Consider the following 27348-nt stretch of genomic DNA (forward strand, 5'->3'; position numbering starts at 1 on the left):
CTGGGTGGCTCTATTCCCCACAGGTAGCAGAGCAGGGATGACAAGCTCTCCGGTTAGGGATGTGGGGCTCCCACAAAGCACAGCAATGGTGTCTCCATCTGCATCTAAACATTGGACTCAGTCATTCTTAGCAGCACCAGCTATTAAAGCTAAAAACTCACTAAACTGAAATTCAATAGTGTGTTTGTGGTCAGTGTGCTATTTTGTGTTTATGTTGATGGAGTGAGCAGAATCCTATCTAATAAGAGAGTAATATGCAAATTGATCGTACCTCTGCCACACCCACCAGCCAATCAGGAACAAGTATGCAAATTAACCCAACCAAGATGGCTGCAGCCATGGAGAGAGCAGGAGGCTTGCGTTCCCCGGTAACGGAGGAAGCCAAGCTTTCAGCACACCCTGGCTGGCCTAGGCCTCCACTCAAGGCTACAAAGTTTCAATTGTAGAAGATAAATAAATCCCAGATACCAGGGCCTCCACTTGGGTTGCCGGGGGGCGTGGCTGGCCTGCAAACCACCACAGGCCCCTCACCCAGGCCACCCCACTCCCCAAGGGAACCCCCACCCTTCAGGGCAAACCAGCTGGCCCCCACCCGTGCACCAGGCCTCTATCCTGTCTAATAAAAGAGTAATATGCAAATTGACAATTACTCCAACACACAAGATTGCTGCCCCCAGGTGGTCAAAGATGGCTGCCCCCGTGTGGACACAAAATGGCCACCACAAGATGGCCAGCAGGGGAGGGCAGTGAGAGGGACCAGGCCTGCAAGGGAGGGCAGTTGGGGGCGATCAAGCCTGCAGGGAGGGCAGTTAAGGGTGACCAGGCCAGCAGAGGCGGGAAGTTGGGGGCGACCGGGCCTGCAGGGAAGGGCAGTTGGGGGGGACCCAGGCCTGCAGGGGAGGGCAGTTAGGGGTGACCAGGCCTGCAGAGGCGGGAAGTTGGGGGCGACCGGGCCTGCAGGGAAGGGCAGTTGGGGGGGACCCAGGCCTGCAGGGGATGGCAGTTAGGGGTGACCAGGCCTGCAGGGGAGGGCAGTTAGGGGTGACCAGGCCTGCAGAGGCGGGAAGTTGGGGGCGACCGGGCCTGCAGGGAAGGGCAGTTGGGGGGGACCCAGGCCTGCAGGGGATGGCAGTTAGGAGTGACCAGGCCTGCAGGGGAGGGCAGTTAGGGGTGACCAGGCCTGCAGGGGAGGGCATTCAGGGGCAAACAGGCTGGCAGGGGAGCAGTTAGGCATCAATCAGGCTGGCAGGGGAGTGGTTAGGGGGTGATCAGGCTGGCAGGCAGAAGCGTTAGGGGCAATCAGGAAGGCAGGCAGGCGAGCAGTTGGGAGCTAGCAGTCCTGGATTGTGAGAGGGCTGTCCAACTGCCCGTTTAGGCCCGATCCTACCAGGATCGGGCCTAAACGGGCAGTCGGATATCCCTCGAGGGGTCCCAGATTGGAGAGGGTGCAGGCTGGGCTGAGGGACACACCCCCTCCCCCATGCACGAATTTCGTGCACCAGGCCTCTAGTATTGTTATAAAAAAAAAAAGCCACATTTGTGCTTGGAATGCCTCCCTGTTGGAGGAGGACATTCACAATAAATCAAATACCTATATCTGTTTTTAAAAAGGGAAAAAAACCTGTGAAATCCCAATGTGCTCTGTACTGAGTGAACAGTGTGCGCCAACGCCGTCTCCTGCTCCTGATCAGGGACTGGAGCGGTATTGTCATGGGGTGGGAGGGGAGGGGTGGGGGGATTAGGGGAGACTTGGAACTTACTGTGCCAATTTTGGCCAACTTACTTGCATCATAAACTATTTCATGATTAAATTAAAAAAAAAAAAAACATATCCATAGCATTCAGTTCTCAATCATTAGAAGAAACCATTGTAGGCAGATTTCTTGGGTTGAACAATAAACAAATTCTCCAATCTGTCCTTTAATTAAAAGAAACCAGAATCACACACACACACACAAAAAAAAAAAAATCACTTCTCTTTGTCCCTCCTCACATCCCCCTGCCCCCACAGCTCCCATTAAAAAGAGCCTTTCTTCTCATGTGAACGTTGAAATCACAAGGCCTGCTTCGCCCGTGGGTCCCGGGAATGAGAGCTCTGTTGTTAAGGTTAAATAGCACCTTGGACAGAACTCGCCAGCCTCAGCTCCCGGTCTGCCCTGAGTCTGTGGCTCCCCATCCCCTGTGCAGTTTAGCGTAGGTGGAAGTTTCTGGCGACTGGAGACCAGGCTGGCTATCAGAGGTTTGGACGAGAACCTCGTGCTGCTGCAACTGGGGTTGGGAAGAGCTTGTGGTTGTCGGGGGGGGGGGGGGGGGGGAGGGGTTGAGAATTTCTGGGACAGCGTGGATGCCAGGGATCACTCCCTTTGCTGTGGTCTGGGGTGGTTTGCAGGGTGCAACCCGATGCCCATCGCTCGGGCCCACCTGCTGGGAGCATGACTCTGGTCCCCTGGCAGGCGCCCCTGGAGACGGGGGTGGGGGGGGAGGGGGGAGAGGGGAGAGGATGCCTTGGCAGGTGTCTGCAGTGGCTCAGAAACGTCTGTGACCCAGGAAGCAGGTCCTCTGCCTCCGAGACCCCGCGACCAACCCCTGCACATGTAGGAGCCACACTCCCTTTCTCGCTCGTGCCACAGACCACCGTGGGTGTCCCTGTCCGTCCTCCTTCAGGCGGAAGACGCCTCAGTCTTAGCCTGCAGTTTCCGAGTCCATGGCATCCTCTTGCCCAGCTGCTGAAGTTGAGAGAGGTGAGGAGACACCTGTCTTCATGACATGGGCAGGGGCACCGCCGGGGCCTGGGCTCCCAGCCCCACCGGTTCTCATGCAGGGGCTCAGGGTGTGAGGCCAGCTGCCTCCTGGAGGGAAACAGAGGGCCAAGCACTGAGCTCACTGGCCCCGAGCACATGGCTAATATACAGGAGGGGCTGCACCCAGGCCACCCAGGCCCAGGGTCTTCGTGTCCTAACGCCCACTCTTATCTGAGGGTCGCCCCCCCCAACCTGGCTGCATCTGTTCTGACTTGTCAGAAGCCCCCACAGTCAGAAGCAGAAGGGCCCCTCAGCTCTGCCCGGGAGAGCTGGGAGCGCACTGTGCTGCGCGAGGGAACAAAGCCATCCTAGAGCCGGCCTGCGTCCAAACCCCAGCCCTCCACACACCACAGAGCCCGAGCAGCTCAGCAGAGCCCGTCCCCCGGACCCCGACACACCCGGCTTTGTAAACGTTTAGTTAAAGACAACGGCCCTGGTTGTCTTGCTTTTTAAATGTTATGGGGAAGGTGACTTATTTTGTGATTCTTAGATGTGAGTGATGGAGAGAGTGGTTTCAATTTCATTATTGCAGTTGCCATATTTCAGAACTCACTAAATATAGCTTTTAAAAAAGCTTACAGCCTTACATCGAGATAAAAAGGTTTCTGTCAAAATCAAATGGCATGTCAATTTTAATGAGCAACTGAAAAATTAACAAATGTAAGTTCTGATCTAATTATGTTCTTCCAGAACGTGCTGTGGAAACTGGCTCAAGCTTGGTTGTCAAGTGCACTGACACAGGCGGCCATGACAGGCACGGAGACGAGGGGGCCTCTGGGCTGGGATGGGCAGGGGGCTCTCTGCACTTCACGGTATGTCAAAGCTTTGGGATGGCTTGCTGACAGCCTCAGACTTTTCACTAACTCCAACAAACGAGAAAAGTGAGCAGGGTATACACGCCCCCTGCATCCTCACAGTCACACGAGAAAAGTGCGCAGTTACGCACATACGCCCTTGATCCTCACAGCCCCCGAGCACCCCTGCTAACTCCCTCTCTCCAAGATGCTTTATAAATAAGAGCTGTTGTTAAAAGCCTGAGACCTGTTTCTCCCCCACCCCCCACAACAGCTTCCTGGTATAATTGGTATAGATCGAAACACTGCACGTATTTAATGTATGCAGTTTGAAGATTTGTTTGACATATGTGTACATGTGTGTACATTCTCACATTCGAACATGTCCAGCACCCCCACAAGTGTCCCTTAGGTGGTGGCTTTTGTTTGCTTGTGGTAAGAACACGTAGCATGAGCTCCACCCTTAACTAAGACTGGATACCTTCTTATCATCCGCAGGGACTGTGCTGTGGCGTCTCGGGGGCCTGCCCCTACATTGCATTGTGAGTGTGACCCGGTGGTCACCGTTCACTTCATTGTCTCATCCAGTCCTTCCCTTCTCGCGTGCTCACATCAGAGGGCTGGGTGCCAGCTAAGCAGGACAGGCCCTTGTACACAGTGAGGGGCCAGGACCTGTGGCATCTGAGACTCTCCTCTCCTGTCCCACATCCCTTGTGGTTTGGGAGTCACACGCATGGGTCTGTATTCCTGTGAAAGAGAGCGACAGTCCTGTCCCCATGGCTCCGGCGGGTGCGCTGTGACGAGCTGTCGCCGTGATCTGGCGTCTCCCACACAGAGGCAGTGTGTTCCTTGTCTAAACTTCAGGAGAGCTGCGTGAACAGGACCTGATGCTTGACCAAGGCTGCAGAGCTAGGCAGCAGGGCGGCTGGTAATGAGAGCTGGCTGGGCAACCCTCCTCGTCTCCTTGCCTTTGTTCTGTGGCACGTTGGTTTTGGAGAGTGACAGGGCATGTTGGCGCCATCAGACCTGTTGGACAATCTACAGAGCGTTTATCCTGGGTTTGGGGATAGCAGAGGCTGAAGCGAGAGAGAGAGAGAGAAGGCAAGGGCAGGAAATGCTAAGAGCCAAAGGTAGGAGAGAATTGAGAGATGGAGCACATTTTTATTTAGACAATTTAGAAATTATCCAAAAACCAAGGTGGAAACATCGTCAGGACATCTAATGGGGGCCACACAGGCCGTCTGCCTTCCCTCCTTCTTAGACAAATGCACAGCCATGGCCCTTGGTTACGGATTACCAAGATCCACACATTGTAGTTACAGATGCAGGGCGTTACACATTTCAGAGAGATTTCCAACAGAGGCCGAAGATTAAAGACTTTGCTCGTGGGGATTGTTTGGGTTTCAGTCCCCTGGAGTGTTCTCTGCCTGATAAAGGTTTAATGCCGCAGACCTCAGCTTTCATATCCTAGGGAGGAATGTCCATTTTCATGGCAGACATTCCTGTTTCATTCCTGGGACCCGCGGTCGCATGTCCAAGCTTCTGTTGAGATCCTTGCTGGTGGTATGAACGGGAAAACCGGAGGTTGCTGGCCTTAGGAAGGTGAATTTGCATAGACATGGGCCATCGTTCCTGGTCCTCATGTATTTTATATTGCGTCATTTACATACGCCTTAAAGATCCCATGAATCCTAATAAATGAGAACTCATCATAAAACTGGTAATAAAATGGATTATCCAGGTAATGTGGTTTTATTACAGTCTCATTATGATTATATAATCCTTATTAAAATCTGGATCGAAGATGAATTTCTCACTGGAGGCGCCTCACAAGTACTTTAATAAATTCTATTTATTGCACAATCCCAGGGTGAATATTGGTTTTTATAATTTCATTCAAATGTGTCATAACCTGACGCAGAACCCATTTGCAGGAAATCTATAGCATGATTCCCCGAGAATTTGTAGGTTACCTACAGAACTTCTCTTACCCTGGATTCTCTTAGTAGAAGAATATATTATAAGCGTTATTTTTTCACCTTTAGCTAACTGTGAATGGCCCTTTTGCTCCCAACGGCCCTTTTTTAGACTCTTTTTCCGATGATACCTGGGTCGTCCGGGGTTGATTAAAGCCGCACATGGCAGTGGGGGCAGGCTGAGTGGCACGGTCAGTGTTGGGGAGGGCCCAGTGATTTGCACACTGGAACCCACAGGGCTGGGTGCTAGCAAAGCAGTCCCTTACCCTGGCACCTCAGGACAGTCTTTGAGAACCGGGCACGATCTATAGCAAGACAGCAGGGATGATCGAGGGAAGGGGCTGGCAATGAGAATAATGCTTTGGTGGGAAGAGGGTACCCCAAAGTGTTTAATATCATGAAATAGGTCTTTTTTGCCAAATCGTGGATGCTGGACCCAGGAGGCAGGGCCCAGCAGCACGGGCAGCTCGTCTAAGAGCCGCTGAAGGAAGCCTGGCTTTCCAGGTGAACTGACAGGTAGAGGCAGACTTTTCAAGCATCTTGTCACCTTCATCCTTTTGCCTCCCTCGCTGGCGCTGTCCACTGTGGGGTGCTGAATATGCCTTTGCCATCACTGCCATTGGGACAATTAATACCCACGTTTACTAGTATAGTTCATTTCTGGAGCCCCGCACACATGGGTCAAGGGGAAACAGGAATGGGTGAGATTAACGTCATTGGAATTCACCACCCACATCTGCTCTCTGAGGTGGGGGAAGGCAGGGGGGACACCCTGGACCAGTTCCGGCTCCAGAACTCAGCACGTGGCTATTTCTCCTGCCTCAGTTTCCCCATCTATAAATGAGCATAGCAAACGGCTCTACCTCATTGTTGTATGGAATGAATGAATTAGCATTAAAGTACAAGAGTGCCTGGCACACAATAGTGTGAGTTGTTAAAATGTACCCTAAATTAGATACATTTCCTGAATGGGGCTCCTAGAGCACCCTTGGGGTGGGCCTGAGGGGGCAGGGAATCAGTCTCACACACAAGAAACAGATGCCTCCCTTTTCTCCCAGGTACACCGGGTGGGGGCAGGGCGGCAGTGCCAGTGGGGCCCAGCTCGTAGGGACTGAGGGTGGTTTTGCGATGAGGCGGGGGCGGGGGCGGGGGCGTTTACTGAGCCCTCAGCCTGGGCACAGAGTCCCGGGATTAACACCCTCTGGGTGCAGACTGGAAATTGGATGTAGAGACCTGCTTCCGCTAGCATCAGTCAGGGGAGCAGGATTTAGATAAAACTGCTGATTAGTAACATGAGGCTTATCAGGGTTTTAAAGTTTGTTCTATCTTCTGCACACTCAATGTGGGAACATGAGGGATTTTGGCCCTGCTCGGGGGTCTCCTGCTCGGGGGTCCCAAGGCTTGCTGCTGTCCTAGGAGGAGATGCTGATCACAGTTCATGTGAGCAAAACCCAGACCAGCCCCTGACTCCATTCCTGTGGCTTCGGGCCCATCCTGGATCCCGCCCGGGGATGCACCCCATGGGCAGGGCCACAGGAGGCTACACACATTTGCAGGTGTAGGTGCTGGGCTTTCTCTGCCCCCCACCTCCAGGCAGGACGGTCCCCAAACTATATCACCTGCAAGTTCCTCTGTCCTTACCTGACCTTAACACAGAAAGGACCTTCTAGAAGGTGCTCTGATGGGAGAACAGGTAACGGATTGCAGACTCGGAGTCTGGGCCACCTGGCAAAGTGGGTCCCTGAACCTCACACCTCCCCACCCTTGTGTCAAATGCAACTCTCATTTAGAAAGACCTGCTTCATGGGCAGATTGGTAAGAAAGGGCCCTTGACAGAAATGAGATGGGAGAGTAGGTGAGAGACGTAGATTGGAAAATGCAAGAGGAAGTGGTTAATAAGTACATAGAAATGCTCTACCCGCCTGGAAATTGGTTAAAAGCAGAGCGCCGCACTTGCTAACTAACCAGCAGCACCTGGAGGCTCGGTGTCACTGCTGAGAAGGCTGGGGAACGGGTCCCCTTGCAGAGCGCCCACAGAATGCCAAGGCTCGGTTTGGGGTAATGATAGATATCTTCGTTTTTGGTTGCTGAGTAACAGTGACCACAAAAGTGGCAGCTTAAAAGCAGACTCATTCATTAGGTCAGAGTTCCGCCGGGCGGGGCGGGGGGGTGGGGAGGGGTCTGCAAAGCCCAGCTCTGCTCAGGGCCTCAGGGCCTCACGATGTCAGAGCCAGGTGCCCACCTGGGCTGCCATTCTCATCCAGGCTGGGCTGTTCACGGGCTCAGGGCCATGGTGGGACTCATCTGTCTCCTGCTTTCTACATGGCTTCTCCCACAGCCACCCCGGCATCCGTGCCTGGGGACAGCGGCTCCCAGGCGAGGACTCCGGAGGCTGTGGAAGGGGCTGCCCAGGAGCAGCAGCTCGGGGAGGCCTTGTCGGAGAGGAAGGTGGCGACCTGGGGAACTCAAGGTGCAGCTCAAAGTGGAGTTGAATTTAAGGAAAAGGAAGGATCCAGAACGGCACACGCAGCGCAGCAGCTGGAGGCCATCGGGCCAAGGTGATGGAGGGCAGGTCTGGGGCCTGCAGGTGAGCGAGGTGCCTCAGGGAAGCAACGGGCACCAGCGGCCTCCAGTCCACGGGAGCCCTGGCCTGAGTCATGTGCCCTGTGTCACCATTAGGAGGGCGCACTGTCACCGAGACCGTGAGGCCCTGCAGCAGCAGCCTAGCGAGCTGTACCCGGACTAAGTGCCTTTTGTTTCCCTCGCCTGGGAGGACCCAGGGACCCAGGAGGCCAGCTCCGGGCCAGGGCCTGGCCTGTGCTGGGATGTAGGGCGGCCGCCCCCTCACTCCCTCCATTCAGTCTCTTCTGGTCCCTTCTCTGCAATTAAAGGCTCTTCCCCTGCAGGAGCCATTAACACTGTGCGGCCTCCTGAGCATCGTTGCGCAGGCGTCCTGTGGGGCTGGAGCGGGCCTCCCCCTCTCCAAGGGGGACATAGAGGAAGGACATGACGTGGGGTGGACCTGGCGCGTGCTCTGCAGACCTGGCCTGTGTGAGGCCTCATCACCGCTCTGCACAGGTATCCAGTGAGACCTGCAGCAGGGGAGCCAGGATCTTCTGGAAAATTAACCCCGTGTCTCCTTGAAGAGGGAGGGCGGGACGCCCAGGCCTCCTCGATCCCACATGAGCATCTGGTTATGCAGGCTTTCCATCCTACACTCATTTCGGGAGGTTTCTCTCCATTCCTTTTGCTTTGCAGACAGGAATCTCCACCTCCTGTTTAGGGAGATAAATTGACTGAATGCTAACAAATTTGTTCTATTAACATATTCAGCAGTAGACAGGCGTGAGATAATATAACTCAATTTCTATCCTAAGTCATTGTTTTAATCTCGCACTTGAATATCATCATTTAATTTGTACAGCCAGCTGGAAATATTGATTTTTCAGAGGCATTTATTCTGTGCGTTAGGTAAATTCTGTTTGCACTCTGCTACAGAAATATTCCTCTGCGGCTTAAAGTATTGCTGAGGTTGTCCCATTTCCCCTCATTTCCCACTTGCTCTGGCCCATGGTGCAAACAGGGCCCTGCCTGACTTCACAGGGGTCTGGGAGGTGACCTGGGGCTGGAGTGGACTGTGTGGGACTGGGCAAAGTTGAGCCTGTTGCTTGGTTTCCGTGACTACGTGTGTGCCTTGGTGTGTGCATTCCATATTTAATACCGTTGTAAAAAGCTGGTAAAGAGCAAATAGCAGGCTACTGGACTTGCCCAAGGCCAGGGACACCGGCAGGCTGGCAGCCCGCTGTCCCACAGGCGCCTGCTCCAGGAAGCAACGGAGGAGAAGTCCCGAGGCTGCTGTCGGTTCGGGTCTGGAGCTGCAGGAGCCACCCTCTGCTTCTGCACTTATGGGGTCCTGTTTCGTGTGGGTCCTTCCCTAACCTGCACCTTCTCTGTCCCCGGGGCCTCCCTGGCGGGACACTGCAGAGCAAACATGTGCCCACCCCCCACCCCAAGCAGCCTCCGCTGAAGGGAAAAGGAGTTGCTGTGGCCAGATGAGGGCTCGGGTGGTGGACAGGCTTTGCGCAGCCCCCTCCGTGAAGCATCCGTTGCGTCTTTGCCGTCTCCCCTTCCCGTGCAGATCAAAATGCTGATCCTTTCAAAGGGAAGCTTGAAAGGAGCCACTGGACCTGGATTTGGAGAGAATGGTCCCCTTGAGTGACGGACATTGCAGCACCATGAAAGGAGTCAGAGGGTCCTGCGGGTTCCTCCCAGGCCCCTGAGCTGGTGCTCGCGCCCCTGGCCACTGCCACGGAGCCTCCGAGGGCCTAGCCTCCCTGCACTGCTGTGAGGCCTACCAGTGCCACCAGTAGCAAAGCCACCACCCCAGGCCCACGGTTCTCAGCTACTTGAGGAGCACCGTTAGCACTGGCAGGTGTGCGGCGGCCGAGGGTCAGCCCGACGCTGCGGTGCCAGGAGGCATGTTAAGAAGATTGCTAACCTAACTTTTCTTAGGACCAGTGAACTCTAATATTTGAATCCTGCATTTACTTACTCTTCATTTCTTGCAGTCTTTAAGTAGGGTCTCATTCTTAGGTGTGGGGTTAGGACTTCACCATATGAATTTGGGGGACACAGTTTAGCCCCTAACTGTGGGGACTGTCCTGGGCAGTTGAGGCCATGAATTGGCTTGCAGTTTCTGTGGCTTGCAGTTTCTCATGTCCCCCATACCACTGTGTCCATAGTCACCATGGCAGGAGGAGCTCCAGAATGCCTCACTGCTGCTCACATCTCACTGGCCAGAGCCAATCACATGGTCATGCCTTGGTCCAGGGGCCATGAGACATCTCACTGGACAGAGCCAGTCACATGGGCACTCTTTAGTCCAGGGGCCATGAGACATCTCACTGGACAGAGCCAGTCACATGGTCACACTTCAGTTCAGGGGCCATGAGTTCTCTCATTGGACAGAGCCAGTCACATGGTCACACCTTGGTCCAAGGGCCATGAGGCATCTCATTGGACAGAGCCAGTCACATGGTCACCCTTTAGTCCAGGGCCCATGAGCCATCTCACTGGACAGAGCCAGTCACATGGTCAGGCCTCATTCCAGGAGCCCAGAGAGCCATTCTCTGTGCACGAGGTGTCATGGAGAAGGGCACGTGGGTGAGCAGCATGGTGTTCCCCATGTCCCCTGCTCTTTTCTCAGCTCCCCACTCCTCCCCAAATCCTGAGCAGCCAGGGAGGTGACTCATTGCTTTGTGGCCAGGTGTGGACCTGAGGAAGGACAGGCAGCCACATCTGAGCCGGGCTGGGTGGTGGAGCTGCTTCTGCTGTGCGGTCCCTTGCCCTGCCCTCGGCACCTGGAGCAGGGCCTCCGGACGGCTCAGGAAGCTGGGTGGACAATGAAACAGCAGCAGCTTGTCCATACCCAGGTTTAGAAGCCACACTTCGACAGGTTTGTGTATGGCCTCACATTTAAAGAATTGCCTTTATTGAAAGAGAAGAAATTACCTGAAAATCCAGCCCAAAATGTATCAGTTCGTGTGTGCTTGTGTCTGGAAACTGGGGCAATGTTGGGAATATTCCTGAAGCCACCGAGAGCCATGTTTGAAACAGGACAGTGCAGATACAGGAGCACAAACACCCAGATGTTGAATCTGATTCTGGAAAATTCACTTCCTGGCTCCGTGAGACCAGCCAGTGTGCTTTTCGTCCCATAATCTCAGCTTCTGGCCTGGGGGTCTCGCCTCTGTTCATAAACTCTTAGCAGGGTATTCAGTGCAACCTAGAAAATGCTGGGTGCGAACAGGGGTAGTGAGGGGCAGAGTCTCCTGTCCCAGGAAAGACCTTACAAAGCCTCGAAAATGGAAGGACGGGAAGGAAGACAAATATGAGGATTCCCTGCGGCTGCCTGAAATAGCTTGTTAACTGCCATGTCACCTGTGTGCCCCAAAAGTGTTGGAAGGGAACCTGTAAACACCTTTCCGCCCCTCTTCAGAGAATAATTAAATGCCCCAGTCACCCTTCATCCCACATATATCTATTCAGTTTGTTAATCCAGACGTGAAGTTCTTGATGGTTCTGGGAGAAAAGTCACGAGAGCCACCCCTCAAAACCACAGCGACACACTGGGGGCCTCGCCCGGGAAGAGCAGCGGGGAGTCCACTGTCCCAGGTCTCCATTTGGGTGTCACCCTGCAGGTGTGTTTCTCTTTCCCACAAGCACACTGGTTAGTTTTGTAGCTTTAAGAAAAAGCAGCCCTTGCTGGCCTTGCCCACACACGGAAGGGTTGCAGGTTTGATCCCCAGCCCGGTTGGATCTCAATTAGGAGGTAACCAATGGATGTGTCTCTCTCATATGTCTCTCTCTCTCTCTCTCTCTCTCTCCCTCCCTCCCTCCCTCCCTCCCTCCCTCTCTCTCTCTTCCTCCCTCCCTCTCTCTAAAAATCAATGAAAACATATCCTCAGGTTAGGATTAACACCAACAACAACAATCAAGGATGCACTGAGAAGGGCAGGTGACCTAGAGAGCACCGGGGAGTCCGCTTTCCAGAATGAGTGGATGTTACTAGATTTCCTACAGAAACCAGGTCCTCATGGGAGAGGTCAGCCGCTGCGTCCTTCATTCCCCAAAGCAGCACTTTGGAGCGTGACGTCTCTGCGTCCGTGCTTTTGTCCTCCTTCTGCGTGGCATGTGCACAGAAATGCGTTAGATTTGCACGCAGACTGACTTACCGTCTGAGTGGGTCTGAGTGGCATTGTGGAGCCCGCTTGTTTTATCAGGTTTGCTGTAGCCCCTCATTGGCATGCATGCCAGGGAATTTTCCTCAGGCATCCCTTCCCCCAAAGACACCAGGGATGTGGCCATTGTCCCACCTCTGCTCCTCAGGGCAAAGGGCTGACTCCAAACTGCAATCCCTCCCAGTCAGGTGTGACCGCAGCTCACTCTGGGCCATGAGCTGTGAGTGACAATGGGGACTGTCACCAGGAGCCCTGTGAGCTGACTCGGGGGTTCATTCTCCTCTGCAAACCCATCAAACATCCGCAAGGTATGGTCTGCAGAGTTGCCCAGGCTTTAAGTAAACTCGTGTTGTGGGGAGTTGCTGAGACGTGGGGCTGGTTGTTGGTGCAGCAGAACCCACCTGTCCTGACTGATAGCAGGTTTCAATTTTGTGCCACATAAGCCGCGTGGCAATGCAGAGCCTTCCCTGCATCTCCGGCCCATGTGTTTAAGTCTCTCTAAAGCGGTTACCGGCACGCTCCCCCTCCCAGGAACATGCCCACGCCTTGCCCTTCCTCCTCTTCTTCCCCACAGGCACCTATCCCCTAACCTCTAAGGGACCCCATGAGACTTGCCACCAGGGCAGCAGTGGGCAGTGGCAGCTTGTCCCAGGCTCACCCCGAGCCTGTCTCCCAACCCCCTTTCCTCTGACTTCCCAGGCCCGTCCAGCCTAGGCTCTCCTGTTGCTTCTGTCCCAGGCCCTTCCTTGTTTCATTGTCCCCAGTTTTAAAAAAATAAATGTACTCTCAAAATAAAAGAAAGCAGTTCCCTGCATTTGCTGGGTCAGAGGGAAGTTGCATTTTCCACTTTTCTGCCATAACTCACTTGCTGTCCATAGATGCCACACCAGTTGGACCCCTCCCTGTGAGTCCTCACCCCAGCACACATGGAGGCCACGTTTTCCAGACGATGAGTGTGAAGTTACTTATTTCATCGCTTTAGTTTGCAGTGGATGCTCTCTTTCTACACATGAGGCTCTGAGATATTACCTTTCCATGGGAATAAAAGTAACAACCCATGTGATGAACAATAATTCAATTTTGCACAATATTGGGGCTTCTCTCTGTTGGCAAAGGAAGAAAAAACAAGGCCCATACCAGCTGAGTGAACTTTTGGTAACATGTGGGAATATTTCATGAGCAGAGCATCTAAAAGGGTCTCTCTGTTCCTTTGAATAAAGAGCTGTTGCTTGGAAGGGCCATCAGCACAGCGTGTGCTTATCATTGAGATGGAAGCTGGGGCGTGGCCTTGGCCCTTCAGAGCGTCCATATGACTCCATAAATGATGTTTCAAGTCCCATGGTTTGGAAAGATGACTGTTTCTCTGACGAGAGGAAATTTGGACACGGTGTTTGGTTGAGCAATAAAAGAGTGAGATCCTGGGATGTCTGCTAATTTCACAACCTTAATAGGTTTCACTTGTCACTTACCACATTGCCAAACTGAGCAATAGTTTCCTTCTAACTTCAGTAATTTAAAAAAAAAAAACAACAACTGTTTTAAACCCCCAAAAAACTGACAGCGCCTCTGAGATCGATCTGGTGCTGAGATGAAGGTGGAGAGGTGGAAGTCGAAGAGGCACTTGGCCAGGGCACCCACAGCCAGGGCTGCTGTGAAAACTCCCAAAGGCAGCTTTGGAGCAGGCTCTCCCCCATGCCGCGTGACAGCAGGTGATCGCGACGGGCACCTTGGCCTTTTGTAACGGTATTTCCCAGAGTTGGTTCCTTCCTTGCCCTGAAGCTGCTGAGGGAAGGAAGTGCAAACCACTGATGTAGGTGGGGCCGCCACTCCAGTTCCGACCTGGTGCCTCTGACATCAGCACGGACGCCCTTTTAATGGAGCCACACCAACACGGAGGACCTCCCAGACCCCTAGCCAGCCTCAGTGGGAATGGACCCGCAGGTGTGTGACCCCTCAGGGCCACGTGGGTCTCTTTGGATGGTGGTCTTCAACCAGGGGGATTCTGCCCCTTCCCCCAGGGCACAAGGGCAACATCTGAAGACATTGCCAGTTGTCGCCTGCCAGGTGGGCAGGAGCCAGGGATGCGCTCAACATCCTTCAGTCCTTAGGGAACCACGTGCCCCAATGTCGCCGCTGCGTGAGGGTGGGAGCCCTCTCCATACAGCTTGCCCAGGGGAGTGAGAATGGGCTTCCCTGTGACACTGTGAACATTCGGGCTGCTTTGGGAGCAGAGGGCATCTGGGATCCTTGACGGAAAGCTGTGTGGGATGCAGGCCCATTACCTGAGACAGTGTGTGTGAGGCGGTGGCAGCGTCCTGTGGAGATGGGGTGGGCCCTACATCAGTGATGGATGCTGTGAGGATAAAGCAGGACCCCAGACACCAAACTGCCATGCTCCATCCGTCCCCCACTGCCAGCGCCTGCTCCCTGGAGGGGTGGGTGCCAGTTCAGGATCATTTTGGAGGAGAAAGCAGAAACCAGCTGCATGAATTAGGTCGGGCTATGGGCGGCAATCCTATTCCACTGACAATTTGCTCATGAGACCTGGCTTGCTCTCTGCTCCTGGGAAGGAGCATTCTAGTAAATTCTAAAATGTGAATCGTGCACTTAGGGGAAGAACATAACACTGGGATTCTGGAATCTGGCAAATACAGCTGCTGAGTAAAGTCAGTTTATGTTAAGAGGAATGAAATGTGCAGATGGATGAGGATGGCTATGGCAGGTGACCAGGGGCAGGTGGGCTGTCTGAGAAGCCAGGAGTGCCACAGATCCCGAAGGGCTGGACCTGGAAGGCCACACCTCCCGGCCACGTTCAGGGCTGGGGTGACTCGGTCCAAGAGCAGACGCCACGCCAGGAGCGCTGTGCCGACAGCCTCAAGGACAGTGGCGTGGATTGTTCCCACCTGGGAGCACATAGCTTTTTAAAGGCCAAGGAGTCCCACATTAAAAATTACCTTTAGCCCGGCCGGTGTGGCTCCGTGGTAGAGTATCGACCGATGAACCACAAGGTCACGGTTCATTTCCAGTCAGAGCACATGCCTGGGTGGCAGGCTCGATCCCCAGTGGGGGCATGCAGGAGGCAGCCGATCAATGATTCTCATTATTGATGTTTCTATATCTCTCTCCCTCTCCCTTCCTCTCTGAAATCAATAAAAATATATTTTTTTAATTACCCTTAAAATGCTGAAGTTATGGCCACATTCATCGAGTGCACATTTGGAAACTGGCGGTAAATTCCATGGAAGACCAGTTAACATTTCAGACACGGCTGAAGTGCACTGACGTGTGATGGCCCATCAGCGCTAGGCCCCTCTCCCCTTCGGGCTGTGGCTGTGGGCCTGTCACGGGCACGGGAGGGCCCACAAGCGCTCACGCAGGCTTCCACCCCAGCCTTGCCTGCAGCGTCTCCGAGCCCGGAGTCTAATACAGGGTCAACCCCCTGGGCACCCCGCCCACCATCCTTGCTTTCTTGTGAGGCCATGGCGAGGCGGGTTTCCGTTCATGGTCGTCGTGCACTCACTTCAGGTTCCTTTCTCTTGTCGTCCTTCACTGTCCACAGAGCCTTCGAGGCAGCAGCAGCCTTAGGGACTGGCGCCCTCACGCTTGGTGCTAGCAGCCCAGACCGGGCTTTGTCCCGCACGCATGCGTGCATGGGTGTGCCTGTGGGGTCTGTGTGGGTGTGCAGTGTGTGTACGTATGTGGGTAGCATGGTGCGGTATACTTATGGCAGTGGTCCAGGCCCCAGGCATGTGGGTTTGGAACCGTCACATACAAAAGGCAACTGTGTATCTGGCATAAACAGAGGCCTTCTGACCTGAGGGTTCACCTGGGCACTTGGTGGAGGACTGCCCTGCCCAGTTCCGCTTAGCAGCTCCTTCAAGGAGGACCAGAGGGGTAGCTGGAGATGCACATTTTCCCAGCAGTGCGAGTCCTCCTCCCAGAGGTGGGCCCGGAGCGCAGACAGGCTGCCCCGTGGCTCAGCTCTTGCTTTTTCCACCTGACCGGGTGACTGGAGCGTGTGTGCTGCTGGGACCTCTCCCCGTAAGCCGCTCACTCCTCACATGAGGCAGCCACCCATCCACAGCCTGTAGACTAAGTCCAGATGCCCTAGGCTCTCGAGTGTCGTTGTCCTTGAAGATGGTTTGTTTGAGCCCTGGTCAGTGTGGCTCACTGGTTAGAGTGCCGGCCCGTGCACCAAAGAGTCCCAGGCTCAATTCCCACTCAAGAGCATGTACCTGGCTTGTGGGCAACCAATCGATACCTCTCTCCCTGCTCCTTCCCTTCCTTCCACTCTCTCTTAAAAAAAAAAATCAATGGAAAAATATCCTTGGGTGAAGATTAACAGAATTTTTTTTAATGGCTTGTTTGAATCAGGATCCAAACAGGTCCACACTTTGTGACCAGCTGTTGGGCTTTTCCATGTCTTTGGCCAGACAGGGCTCCCTCGTTGTGTCTCCGGGTTGTTGAGTGAGCTGTGGTGCCCTGGATTTGTGTCTGGTCCCCTGGGTGTGGTTTAGGGGCCCCTCTTCCTCCATGAGCACTGGCAGGGCAGACAGGGGCCGGCCAGGTTCACGGGCGAACTGCTGTGGGGAAGAGGCAGACTCTCAAAGGCGGCGGAACTCCCATGGGGGCATGAGGGCTGGTTCCGTATGAGCTTTTCAAGCTAGGAAACATGAGGTGTGTGCGTGGGTACATGATGGGAGAGAGTCGAGGACCCACACAATCAACAGACAAAGGGATGGCTTCCCTCAAAGACTTGCAGGACCTCAGCACTGGGCTGGAGGCCCAGGAGGTGGGAGGGGTGGGGACCGCAAGCGAGGTCAGGGGCTGTGGGCTGGGCCCTTGGAAGGGGGGCGCGGGCCAGGTCAGCCTGCCAGGAGAGGTGAAGGGTACAGACAGCAGAAAGAAACGAAGGTATTTGTTTATGTTAAAATTAAATCCCTCCTCTGAGGCTCCAGAATATTTTTAAATTTAATTTTTTTTAGCTATCGAGCTCAGTTCTTGGCGCAACATTTTATTCGGATTGGTTGCATTTTAGTAGCTTCAAATGTCTATTTCAAAAAGCAAAGCATGTTTATAGAAATTTTAATTGCCTCTAAAAGTGCCCGTTTTGAAGCAATTCAAAGAGAAAAGGCAGAAATGAGTAGCTTCAGATTGCACAGCACAATCCTGGAAGATTTTTTTAAAATATATTTTCATTTATTTTAGAGAGAGAAGAAGTACGAGGGACAGAGAGATAGAAACATCAATGAGAGAAACATTGATTGCCTCCTGCACGCCCCACACCAGAAATCAAACCAGTGAACTTTTGGTTCATAGGTTGATGCTCAACCGCTGAGCTACACCTGCCGGGCTCTGGAAGATTTTAAAAGACGGTGACTGGATACAACACGACCCTGTTCTCACCAAAAGAAACATCACAGATGAGGAAACGGAGAAGGGACTGGATGTTACCAGAACCGGCAGGCGCCTGCGTGTCATTGCCGGTGGGGGGGTTGGAGGGGGCGCTGCTCTCGTCTTTTTTGTTAGATTCACCTCTGGAGCCACCTAGCAGGGACTGAAAGGACTTGGTGTGATGAGTCACAGAATCACCCCTTTATTGGAAAACCCCACACAAAGGCATCCCAGCTCAGGATGAACTGGACCCACACAGGGCGCTGCGGGCTCATCAGAGCCCAGGGTGCATGCTTTCATCATCTTAGGTTTGTTTAAATCACGAGGAATGTCATCTTTAGAAACAAGTCACATCCACCCCAAAGAACCACAGCTCACTCAACAACCCGGAGACACAACAAGGGAGCTCCGGGAAATGGGATACAATCCCGGCTTTAACAGGGTGCACAGGGTTTGCAGCGGGGCGGTGACTTCATCCCATTGCTCCCTGTGGGGATGCCCCTCGAGGTGGGCTGTATGTTAAGATGGTGTTAGAGAAACACGCAGCCCTGGAGGCTGCCTGCGGCTGGAGTGGCCGCCCCACAGGAGGCTGGCCCCCCGACACCCTGAGGGTGCACACCTCCTCCCCTCTCTGTGCAAGACTCCTCATGACCACAGCCGCTTGAGCTTTGGGGACGAGAGTATGCATCTGGGCAGCACTGAGCCTGCAAAGCCTGGCCTCTTCCAGAAAACACATCAGGCTGAGCTGGGCAGATGCAGGCCTCACTCCTTCTAGGTTCTCAATGTATGTGCCACCGGGGTCCAGAAAGCTGGGAGAGCCCCTCAAACCTGCATGTGATTGAGAAGAGAGAGTCTGGGGGAGGTTACCCGGTCCTCGTGTGAGAGCCTGGTTTCTCAGCCACCAGGGCACCTTAAAGTGACATGCCCCCAGTCAAAGCTTAAACTGGAAAGTTTCCTTCCACGGAGCCAGGCTGAGGACTAATGGACCCCAGGGGCCTCTTACCCATCATGCGGCATTGCTGGATCTGGACTCACGCTTGGCAGCATCCCCTCCCAGAATGTGTACTCGAAGCACCACGTTCACCTGGGCCACGCTCCTGAACGCACCTGCTCCCTCGGGCCCTCCGCTGAGGCCAGTCTTCACAGTCACACATCCCTTGGTGTCAGCCCCTGACACAGGCGGGTGGGAAACCCGGCCCTGCAGTCCTCACAGCTCTGGCCTCAGCCCCGGTTTGGGACCTGATCCATAGAAATGTCACTGGAACTTGATTTCCCATTTAATTGGAAGGGAAATTTATTTCTGGTTCTTTCCAAATGGAAGGCCGTCCCTTGATGAGTGAGTGAGACTTTTATCTTTGACCTTCCCTTGGCTGTTTCTGGCTGTCACCCTCCAAGCCACAAGTTAATCATTCTCCAGGTCACAGTGGCCCTGTGAGGTCAGAGGGCTAGTGAACTGGGCAGCCCAGGTGCCCTTACTCTTTGCAGCTCCTCGGGCGCCCAGCAGCTCAGCCTGGCTTAGAGGGCTCTGTGGTCTGAGAGGGTCGGGAACCGTTCTCTGTAAAGGGGCAGACAGCGAACACTCGGTGCCATAACCATAGAGCTATGCCACAGTGTCACAGAGGCAGCCATGGACAGTCGGCGAGCAACAGGCACAACCTCCTTCCTACACCAGCCCGCCCACAGGCACCGCCCGCCCACCTCGGTCTCAGACACCCTTTGCTATGTGATGTGACTGGGATGACAGAAGGTCGTGAAAAGCGAACTTGGTTCCTGGGTGCTGGGGCGGGAATGAATGTTATGCACTCTGCAATGGCTTGTCTATTAACTGAGTTCCTCCATGTGGCAGCATGCTCTGCTTGCTTCGAGGAAGGAGAGGATATAAACTCGGGGCAGAGACCCCATCTGCCTCCTACCGAGTCTTTGTTTGGACGGAATCACCACCCCTGTGGATGCACTTGGATTTGCAGGGCAGAGGGATCCCGAGGGATGGCCGGTGAGCTTCCTGGCCAGGTGGTGCTGTGGAATCCAAGACGTCTTGTGAGCAGCATTAATGTGCGGCTGCCTTTGTTCGAATCCCAGGAAGACACACCCGGGCCATTCCATTCTGGCAGGCATGGAAGGGGCCTTTGTGTGATGCCAGCTACACCCTAACTGCAGCCGTCTTCTAGAAACGAGGCCTCCGAGAGCCATCAGAGGGGTGGTGCGGGTGCCGAATGTTATTATCAAGGTGATTCACACCAAACTTCAAGCTGAGAGGATAACCCGGTTCCGTAGCAGGTTGGGGTTTGTTCAGAAATTGCCTGTTCCAATGAGCACAGCCATGTTTTGGGCTGGAATTCGGTGGGCTCATTTCGCTTGCTCGCTTTCATTCAATTCTGAACAGCTTTCTTCCCGATGTGATAATAGCATGCCCAGGAAATGGATGATGGTGAATAATTAAACAGCGTCTTTTCACTCGTCCAGCTTGTGGTGTTGTGGGCGGGTCTCAGCACACTGTTCCCTCCGTGTCGGGATAATGAGGAATGCTCAGGAAGCCACACCAGGGCCTGTCCCTGGGGAGAGCTCGTCCCAGCCTACAGCCAGCCTCTGAGACTGCGTGCTGGCTGCGCCCTCACCCCAAAGGCCTGTTTCTATTCTGTGTTCAGTGCAAACAGTGCCGAGGAGCTGGTTTCAGGGACAGGATTGTAGGTCATTAGCTTTCCTCTCCAATTCTTTGTCTCCTAGTGCCAAGGGCTGGAGGGGGGCATTACCCCTGTCTGTGGTCCTAGGCGTCCCTGCCCCCACTCTGGACTCTGACCTCTGTGCGGGCCTCCCAACCCACAGGGCCCTGCAGGTGTAGCAGGTGCCGATGAAGTGTTCCATGAGGGAGGTCTCTGCAGTGGCCACGCCCAGGAACCCTGAGGGTGCTGTGACGACAGCACTAAGCCTGGCCCCGGGAGAGTCCCGCATGGTGTACCGCGCACCCTCCCCCTCACCACCCCCTTCCCAGATGCCAGCACCCACCACTGCTGCGGTGATAAGTCATCATCTGCACTTACTGAATGCAGCCCTATGTGTCACATTACTCATCAGATAGTCCCCTAGCCCTGCAGGGCAGAGGCAAGTATTGTTCCCATGGCCCAAATGCGGAAACAGGCACGGAGAGGGTAAACCTATAGGAAGGAAGTGGGGTCAGGATTGACTGTGTCAAGGTGGTCAGAGAAATTCATACTGAGCTCCTGTCAAGAGAACAAACACACAGGAGTATCTGTAGAGGTCTCACCCGCAGAGATGCCAGGAGCAGCGTCCCCGCGGCAAGGGCTGTCCTCATGGTGAGGGGTGTCCCCGTGGCGAGGGGCGTCCCCATGGTTAGGGGCATCACCCATGGTGAGGGTTGTCCCCATGGTGAGGGGCGTCCCCATGGTTAGGGGTGTCCCCGTGGCAAGGGGCATCCCCGTGGCAAGGGCTATTCCCGTGGGGAGGGCTGTCCCCATGGTTAGGGGTGTCACCCACAGCGAGGGGTGTCCCCTGTGGAGAAGGCTGCTAGGCCTCTGATGAGTCTGTTGGCTGCCTGCTGGCCCCGGTCTCACATTCATGTCACTGATGAGCCCCGAGCTGCGCTAAGTGACTGTAAATACGAAATCCTTTCCTTCCTGCTGGGCAGACCTGGGGGAAGCTCAACCGGAAGACAAACATCCTGCTCGCTGCAGTCTGATGGTCTGCCCTGAGAGAAGGGGCCTTTGTGTGTGGCCAGCTAGAGGCAGCGTGCAGGCGGGGAGGCGAGGCGAGCCATCCCTTCTGAGCGCGGTTCTCTGGTGGGTTTATCTTCCTCCCCTGGTCCTCTCGCTGGCGAGGTGCTGCTCCCAGGCAATGCCCATCCTCTCTGGGAGACCTGAGACCTCAGCTGCACGCACCATGGCACTTCTCGTCCGCTGATGCCAACTAATTCCAGGGTGGGAACCTTGCTTCTGCCAAGGCCATTTGGATATTTATAACATCATTCACGGGCCATACAAAATCAGCAACTTAAAAGTTAGCCTGCTAGCCCAGCCAGCGTGGTCCAGTGGTTGAGGGTCGACCTATGAACCAGGGGGTCATGGTTTGATTCCCGGTCAGGGCACATGTGCCTGGGTTATGTGCTCGATCCCCAGTAAAGGGTGTGCAGGAGGCAGCCAATCAGTGATGTTTCTCACTCATCGATGTTTCTATCTCTCTATCCTCCCTTTCTAAAAAAATCAATAAAGACATATTTTTTTAAAAAACTAGGCTGCTATATTTGGTCAAATATTCAATTAACTCACCCCTAATGCCTTGGCAGGGCCAGACCAATGCTTTCACGGGCCTGATATGGCCCGAGGGCTGGACGTTCCCCACCCCTGAACTCATTTCCCAAATAGCTGCTCACCCACACAGGCTGCCATCAAAGGGGAGGTAGTGGAGTTCCAGGCAGAGTTTCCGTAGAGTAGATGGGCCATGCACCTCGCCGACACTGCTCCCATGATACAATCCGGTCACCCAGAGAACGGAAGTCTCCAGGAGGCTGGCGCCCTCGGGTGCAGGCACGGCTCCAGCACCACGGACAGCGATTTCCTCTTCCGTGGCTGAGATTTAAAGAGCATGTGTCCTTTTTAAAAACACAATGTTTTGGGAGTAACTCTAACTTACTGGTAATCCGGGCATCTTTTAAAGATTGTAAGTGCACGTAGCAGCTGTGGTGAAAGTTGTCCCATAGATGTTTCTAGAGGTCAGTATCTTCAAGTGGTAAGGTGACAGCTCACACTGCCTGGGGCCAAGCTGCCGCAGCCACTGACTAGCAGGTTATTTAACCTTCTGTCGCCTCCCCTTTCTCAATGGCAGGAGGACAATGCCACTCATCCTATAGGACTCTGAGGACTTGCACCCCCTAGAGGCCCCACTGGATAAGGCCCTGGAGGTCCTGAGCGTTTAAGAATAAGTAAGCCTTTACCCTCCACCACACCAAACACCTACTACCCAGCCCTGTGCAGGAAGTGTCCACAGCCCCTGCTCCAATACCGGGGGTGGGAAGAGAGAAACAAGCCCTGGCAGGTGAGTTCAGTGGTTAGAGCAGTGGTTCTCAACCTTTCTAATGCCGCGACCCTTTAATTCAGTTCCTCATGTTGTGGTGACCCCCAACCATAAAATTATTTTCGTTGCTACTTCATAACTGTAATTTTGCTACTGTTAATGAATCATAATATAAATATCTGTGTTTTCCGATGGTCTTAGGTGACCCTGCAGTTGAGAATTGCTAGCAGGGTCGCCTAAGACCATCGGAAAACACAGATATTTACATTATGATTCATTAACAGTAGCAAAATTACAGTTATGAAGTAGCAACGAAAATAATTTTATGGTTGGGGGTCACCACAACATGAGGAACTGAATTAAAGGGTCGCGGCATTAGGAAGGTTGAGAGCCACTGGGTTAGAGCATTGGCCCGTGCACCAAAAGGTCACGGATTTTTTTTGTTTGTTTTGGTTTCTTTTTGTTGATTCTCACCAGAGGATATTTTTCCATTGGTATTTTAGAGAGAGTAGAAGGGAGAGGGAGAGACAGAGAAACATCGATGTGAGAAAGACACATTGATCGGTTGCCTCCCGCATGCGACCCAACCAAGGCCAGGGATTGAATTTGCAACCAAGGTACGTGCCCTTGACCAGAATCAAACCCAGGACCCTTCAGTCCACAGGCCAACGCCCTGTCCACTGAGCCAAACCAGCTAGGTCACGGATTTAATTTCCTCTCTTCCTCCCTCCTTCTCACTCCCCTCCTCCCTTCCTGCCTTCCACTCTCTCAAAAAACAAAAATCAATGGAAAAATATCCTCAATTGAGGACTAACAAGGAGAGAGAGGAAATCCCACCACACCTCTTCCCCTCGCTTACGGCTCACCTCCAGTTCTAGCCCCTGAGGCTCCCCTTTCTGGGCAACGTCTGGGACCAGATAGTGGCAACGCCGCTCCCTGAAACCCAGACACACTCTGCTCCCAGGGGAGAAGAACGCACTTGAGTTTCAAAGTGAATGGTGCAATCCTGTGGGGGGAGGCTGGGGTGCGCCCCACCACTCAGACCTGCTGCGATGTGCAGAGGAGGGGCTCCATCTGCTACTCCTGCCAGACAAAGGAATGGCTCCCTGTGACTGACTACTTTAATGAAGAGCTTTTCGTCTTTAATGTAAAAAGTTAAATATGCTGTCTTTCTCTGTAAATCGTGGCTGAGGGAATTATCACAGATAACGGATGCAGGCTCTTGCCAGCCATGAGCTCACCATCCTGACAGGTCCCCAGTCTCTAAACTCCACCTGCCCGATGCTGTAACTCCACCTGCGGGTCTGTCACCTGCAAAATCTGGGTGTGAACTCGTGAGAACTGAGCTTGCCTTTGCACCGTGCCAGCTTTGTTCCCAGCCTCCTCTTCTAGCGCCAGGAAAGTGATGCAGGGACAGCATCTCAAAGACAGGTGCTCACGTGTTACAGGTTAGTTTCTTGTTCTGCTTTCTGATGTGACCTGGGAACAAGGTCCCTTTGAATACGGAATTCCAAAGCTGGGCAAGTCTGCAGCTGAGAGAGGGCACCTGAGAGTAGGCACCTGAGGGCGGGTGCTGGGCCAGCAGCAGGACCTGCTCCACCTCCTCAGAACTTGCTCCTGGTGTCCTGGAATCACTGCCGCTTGCCCTCGTACCCGAGCCGACCCAGGCAGCATGGCCTCAAGGAGGTTGTGATGGGGAGCTCAGCCCCTCTCTGCTCTGCTGGGAACTGATGTGTCCTGTGGCCATCCCGGCCCGACCACCCCATCCCACATCTGGGCCCTAATCCCCAGGGCTCCGGCCTCTCTGTCCGCCTCTCCTTCTGGTGCTGAGCACCCACTCTGCATTGTTCATTCTGCCCCCTTAAGAGGCGGTGGCATCTGTGCACAGTCAGCATGCATCTCCAGCGCCCAGCACAGGCCTGGCACATAGTAGGCCTCCCTGAAGGCTCAACAGATGAAAGGGCAACCCTAAAACCAACGAGCCAACTGAGGGCCCACTGGGTCATCGGCAGCAGGGGGCGTGAGCTCCGAGCACCACCTGTCTGCTGTGGCTGAGCCTCCGAACTTCTTGCACCTTGGTGTTCACATCTGCAAGATGGGTCTTCTGGTCTGGGACCTGCCGAGTGGCTGTGGAAGTTACATAAAATAAGAGACATGAGCACACAGCAAGCGCTCAGACAAAGGTCATGACAGTGGAAGTGGGTTCAGGGACTTACCAACAGCACTAATCCTACTCCACAGCCCAAGCTCCAGTGTCGCCATCTGTCCCACAAAGCTCTTCACACCTTCTAGCCTCGGCTGGAACTCCGCGCTGCACGGTGCCTCAGGAGGGTCTGTCTGTCGTGGCCTGATGAAGCTGCTCTCGCCTTCACCAGCAGCATCACAGACGCAAGGTCTCCTCACCGAAGGCCAAGGCCAGCCTTTCGGGTAAAATGGGAGCACCCTGAGCCGGCCTGTCCCCAGTTGGCACTGAGCATGCCTGCATCCCATGCCCACCTGAGTAGGGAAGTAGTGGCTGTGGAGCTGACATGCAGGAGTTACTGGAAAAAGAGCCTGCTGGGCTCCACCCCATGCAGCAAAACTCGGAGTAGTATCCAGGCCTGCTCCTCAGGCAGCGGGTGGAAGGCTCTGGACGAGGCGTCATAGTCCACCTCAATGAGCTGGGCTCGCTAGGGTCACGGGCGAGGCGAGAGGACACTCATACATACATGTGTTTAGGTGTCTTACTTAAAATTCCGGAGGAGAATCTGCAGGTGCCAGAACGGGGTGAGGAGGTGCGTGATGTCCAGCACAGCCGCGTTCCCAGCCTCGCAGGAAACATTGCTTCAAGGACACGCACCCAGGCCGGGCAGCAGCATGGGCCTGAGGGTCCTGGTGTGGCTCCTGCAGGCTTGGTCTGTGCTATTTCCAGAGGTGGGGTGTTTGAGCCGAGCTTAAGGGTGGGGCTGTAAATGCAGATGACAAGGCTATCTGTTTGGGGTCCCAATGAGTTCTGTGCTCGCTGAGCCCTGGAGCCCTGCCCATGAAGGGCGGTGGGGGGCGTGCGAGGTGAGGACCATTACCTCTGTAATAAGGACATTGGGCTATTCGGCTGGGACTCGGAAAACAAAGCTCCCATCATGCGGGAATGCGAGACAGGTGGACAGCGTGCGGGGGGTGGGTGGGGACTTTCCTGAGGGCAGTTTGCGGAACACTCTAGAATAAATGCGATGCCTCTGCCACCCGCCCACAGCCTCCGTGTCTGCTGCCTCCTCCATGTGTGCTGTTCGGGGTGCAGTGAGCGAAGGCAGCTTCTCCCAGTAAGACAACCACTCTCAGTGCTTCCGTGGGTCTGTGTGTCGGTGCGGGATCCCGGGAGAGGGTGCATTTTAGGGCTGATAATTTACCGTGCTTGCTCACAAGGGTGCAGAGTGGGGGAGGCCCACCAGGTGCCTCTCTGTCCTGAGCTGGGGCTTGCAGGGTGTGGGCTCTACACGGACGGCTTGTGGATGCCCCGCATCATGCTGCATGAATCACCGCCCAGCAGGGCGTGCTCTCCCCGTGCGCCTCTCCCCTGGGGACCAAGGCCAAAGGCACGGGGCCTGGTTGCTGCATTGGTCTGCACAAGAATGTGGACGCAGGCACATTTCAGCGCAGAAATGCTTACGAGGCTCTGGAGGACGGATGGTGCTGGCATCTCCCGCCTTTTATGACCATCTCCATGATGCCCAGGAAAGCACACCAGACTCATCCAGGGCTTCCAGGGGCCCTGAGGCAGGGCCAGGACCAGGCGAAGCTGGGCCCTCCTTCCTAGGGGCCCCATAACCAGGCAGTGAACTCAGGTTCCTGCAGGAGCCAGACCTGCAGGGCACATCTCCCCACCTGGCAGGCTTCCCTCTCCAAACCCGTGGGGTGGGGGCTGGAGGGGCTGCACACAGGTCTCCTGCAGGGATGGGGACTTAGCTGAGACAGGATCTGGGCTTGTTTATGGAAACCCAGGGCCCAGGTGCAGCTGAGAAATGTGCTTTAGGAGAAGAAAATAAGAGCCAATTGCAATGCTGCAGGGAACAGAGGCATGGCCTTCCTCTCCTCCCCCATACCCTCCCCACCCACCCCCACCCCCCATCCCCCAGCCCCTTCCTCTCCAAGAACCTTCCGGAATCACAGGAGGCCTGTCCCCTATCACCTGCGCTTACTCGTCACCACAGCTCTGGGAGGGATGGCAGTTTTTCACTCCATGCTGTGGAGGAGGAAACTGAGGCACAGGCTGCAGCCATTTCTCCAGGGTCCATCAGCCAAAACAGCGGAAGAGGCAGCGGCGGCAGCCTGTGTGCCTGGGGCCTTGTATGGCAGGTGTCCCTCATAGCGCACTCCGTCGTGTACGAAACTGCATAAACAGTTTTGATAAACTCAACCTCAGGACAGATGGGAGGGAACTGTGTGCGGATAACATGGTAAGCACTGCCAGGAATGCCCCGGCCCCCTCTCTACTCCCCCTGGGAAGCAGGGACAGTTAATTTCTGCAGCTCCTGTGTCTGCTTTGGCCTCCCAGGGTATCGATCAGGATGCGCGTGGCCCGTGAGGCCAGCTGTCTGTGGGTGGACATTCCAGCCACTTAGTCCCAGCACCGCAGGCACAG

The 27348-nt window shown here is 54.4% G+C and overlaps 1 protein-coding gene across 3 annotated transcripts in view; it reads left to right on the plus strand.

The window, feature by feature from the left end:
* The window catches only part of CDH4 (cadherin 4), a 402200-nt gene that overhangs the window by 161245 nt on the left and 213607 nt on the right, over window positions 1-27348 (plus strand). Inside the window, exon 1 of one of the 3 annotated variants that reach the window (XM_080686974.1) lies at window positions 12051-12175. The exons of the other annotated variants lie outside the window; for them this stretch is intronic. Coding sequence (XP_080543100.1) covers window positions 12133-12175 — 43 coding nt within the window. The 5' untranslated portion in view covers window positions 12051-12132. Of the gene's footprint in view, window positions 1-12050; window positions 12176-27348 lie in introns of those variants that run through there. 3 annotated transcript variants of the gene reach the window in all.

This window comes from Plecotus auritus, assembly GCF_963455305.1.
Source record: "Plecotus auritus genome assembly, chromosome: 8".
NCBI lineage: Eukaryota > Metazoa > Chordata > Mammalia > Chiroptera > Vespertilionidae > Plecotus > Plecotus auritus.